The sequence below is a fragment of the Rhagoletis pomonella genome, unplaced genomic scaffold, assembly GCF_013731165.1.
Source record: "Rhagoletis pomonella isolate Grant_MI unplaced genomic scaffold, Rhpom_1.0 Rhpom_scaffold_07091, whole genome shotgun sequence".
NCBI lineage: Eukaryota > Metazoa > Arthropoda > Insecta > Diptera > Tephritidae > Rhagoletis > Rhagoletis pomonella.
In genome coordinates this window covers 5709-8492 of record NW_023465620.1, presented here as the reverse complement: position 1 = coordinate 8492, position 2784 = coordinate 5709, and the positions used below count along the sequence as shown (strand labels likewise).

The window sequence follows — 2784 nt, the reverse complement described above, 5'->3', positions numbered from 1 at the left end:
TTGCAGAAATGTAATGAGACTATCACATGGTTGGATACCAACCAGCAAGCGGAGAAGGATGAGTTCGAGTATAAACAGAAGGAATTGGAGCACATTTGTAGCCCAATTATAACGCGTTTGTACCAAGGTGGCGTACCACCACCACCACCACCAAATGCAGCTGGTGGTGGTCCCGGTGCTGGTGGTGCTGCTGGTGGGCCGACAATTGAAGAGGTGGATTGAACGAGTTTTGGGCGCCAAAATACGTTTGGTGGAATTTAAAAAGTTAAAAGGCGTAAAACATATTTTTTGACGTTCTTTTATTTTTCTAAATAACATTTTTTTTTATTTTTTGTTATCTGATGCTTTAATTCGTATTTGATTATCATCTATTTTACATATCTATACATAAATTGTAACAACATAAACTACACAAATTGTTTTGGAATTGTGGTTATGGCGAAAGGATAATAAATGTAAATCGATTTTGTGGTTTATTGTGTTGTCGTTATTTCTTTTCTTTGTTGTAGAGTTTTGTACAGCTAACCTTTTTCGTGAAGTGTGAAATACGCTTCTCTTAGACGCATACCTAAAGTATGCAATGAACTTGAAGGAAGAAAGCATAATTCATTGCATACAGGATGTTTTACTATGTTTGCTGTGATCGAAAGATAAGTATACTTGTTTGAACTCAATTTATGCAAAATTTTAAATTTGAAAAAATCGTAATAGCAAACACGTTTAAACATTTTAGGCTCACTTTTGTTTATACAACACCTCCAATTGATCTTAAAAGATCCTGGAATTTTCAAGAAGATGTTGTTTTAAATATGAATTTTTGAACTTTGACACATTTCTTTTGCTAACTCTAAGTAAAGTTGTGGTAAACAATATTTAATTAATTTAAATATATTTTTAATTTAGAATAGGGGTGTGCGATTAATCGATTAAATAAATTATTGATTAATTATAATCCTGATTAAAAGTAACTAATATTTTAATTATTATTTTTTTCATAAAATGATGTGGGGAGTTGTAATTTGATGAAATCCATCATATAAATCAAAAAGTGAATTTTGAATTTTTTATTAGTTAGTTGCATTTCAACGATGATGTTTGTTACGTCTTTTTGCATTTCAGTTGACGATATACATATGCATATGACTAAAATTTTTTTTTATATTAAAAAGATGTTTAGCGATTATTCAGTTTTCTGATTAATAAAATTAATTAGATTTTGATTAATCCTAATGAAATTAATTGAGAAAAGAATCCCTTCGATTCATCAAAAGTGATTATTTTTTTGATTAGTTAATTAATCAGTTTACGATTAATCAGCTTGTTCGATTAATTGATTAATCACACATCCTTAAGGAAAGATTTAGGATGTTTTAAGAGCCAAAAATTTGTGTAAGTTCTTGCTTTCACGAATTTTTAAATTTCAAAATTCTTTAACTTTTTTCTTTTCAGCTTTTGTTAAATATTCAACTTTTCTATAGCCCCATATATCACATTTAAAACGAGACCAGAAATATTTTTGTAATAGTTTGCAAAATCCGAGTGAAATTCCTAAAAAAAAATTTTATTTTTTCCTTTAGCAGAACTTCCCAACCCTTGGTCGATTTGGCACGGATTGACCCATATATAATGTATAAATTTATCTCGATTTCTTTAGGCTATTATAAGCAAACTTGAGTATAAAAATTCGTTGTAATAACCAATACCGACTTTGAAACTGTTGAACATATTTTTAACATGAAAAATGATGCTGAAATTATAATAAAAGCTAAATATACATACGTACATGAAACTCATGTTAATGAAACTTAATAAGTTCTATAGTTTATATATGTACTGTTCAATTTTTATTAGTAAATTTTATTGTAATTTTCCAAAACAGTTTTTACAATATTTGTAGTAAGTATGTAGTGGGCCTGTCTTTAGTATGAAGTACTTCAGTTATAGGCTGTTGGGTAGGGTTAGCAAAATTTCTACAAAGTTCTTTTTACAATATTTCTATTTGGTATTAAAGGCCTATTTTATAATAGGTAAGTACTATGTATGTAAGTAAGTACATAATCAACCAGTTCCTTTTTTAAGCTAAAATTAAACTATGTATGTTTTTAGTTTTTAGTCGTTACTATCTTTTTACCGTAAACTTTTTGCTTAAATAACTTTAACTATTACGAGCATATCTTTTTCGTTAAGTACTTTCTTGTTCTTGTAAGTATGTATGTATGTATGTATAAGTGTTAAGTTTAGAATTATTTAACTACAATATATCTACATATAGTAAATAGTTCACAAGGGTTAACACAACACAGGTTTAGGCATGGTTATAGAGCGTCTCTTTCGACTACGAGCACTATGCTTAAATTGGTAGATAGGTAAACAGGCATGTAAATATATCCGTATTTTTTTTATTTTTCTTGTGTATAGTTCGAACACTAGGTATACATAGAGGATAGTTATAGACTAGGTATCTAAATTAGCAGCAGCACAGGTTGTAAGAAAAATATTCTAAAAATATATGGATATGTTCTACAAAGAAATGCCTACTAGGAGCTATTATTGTTACTAAAAAATGGTTTGTTTCTAAAAATTTATGGTGAAAACATCTTGCTTGTTAAGTTAGAAAATGATCAGATTATCAATGATTCACTTTATGGGTGAAAGAATTTTCAAAATGTGTTTGGCAGAAATTCAAGAAGAATGTGTTTAAGAATGGTTCCGAAAATATAAATCTAAAAGTCCACTGGCTGTTTCTGGACAAAGAAAAACTAGATAATGTGATTCAAGAGCTTC

The 2784-nt window shown here is 28.8% G+C and overlaps 1 protein-coding gene across 1 annotated transcript; it reads left to right on the top strand.

Annotated features, from left to right (window-relative positions):
• Nucleotides 1-6: 6 nt before the first annotated feature.
• LOC118755703 (heat shock 70 kDa protein-like) lies at nucleotides 7-402 on the top strand (the record flags this gene model as incomplete). Its single annotated transcript, XM_036490526.1, has 1 exon — nucleotides 7-402. A coding segment is annotated over one exon (216 nt), but the record flags the coding sequence as incomplete, so codon positions are not given.
• Between the last annotated feature and the right edge of the window lie 2382 nt (nucleotides 403-2784).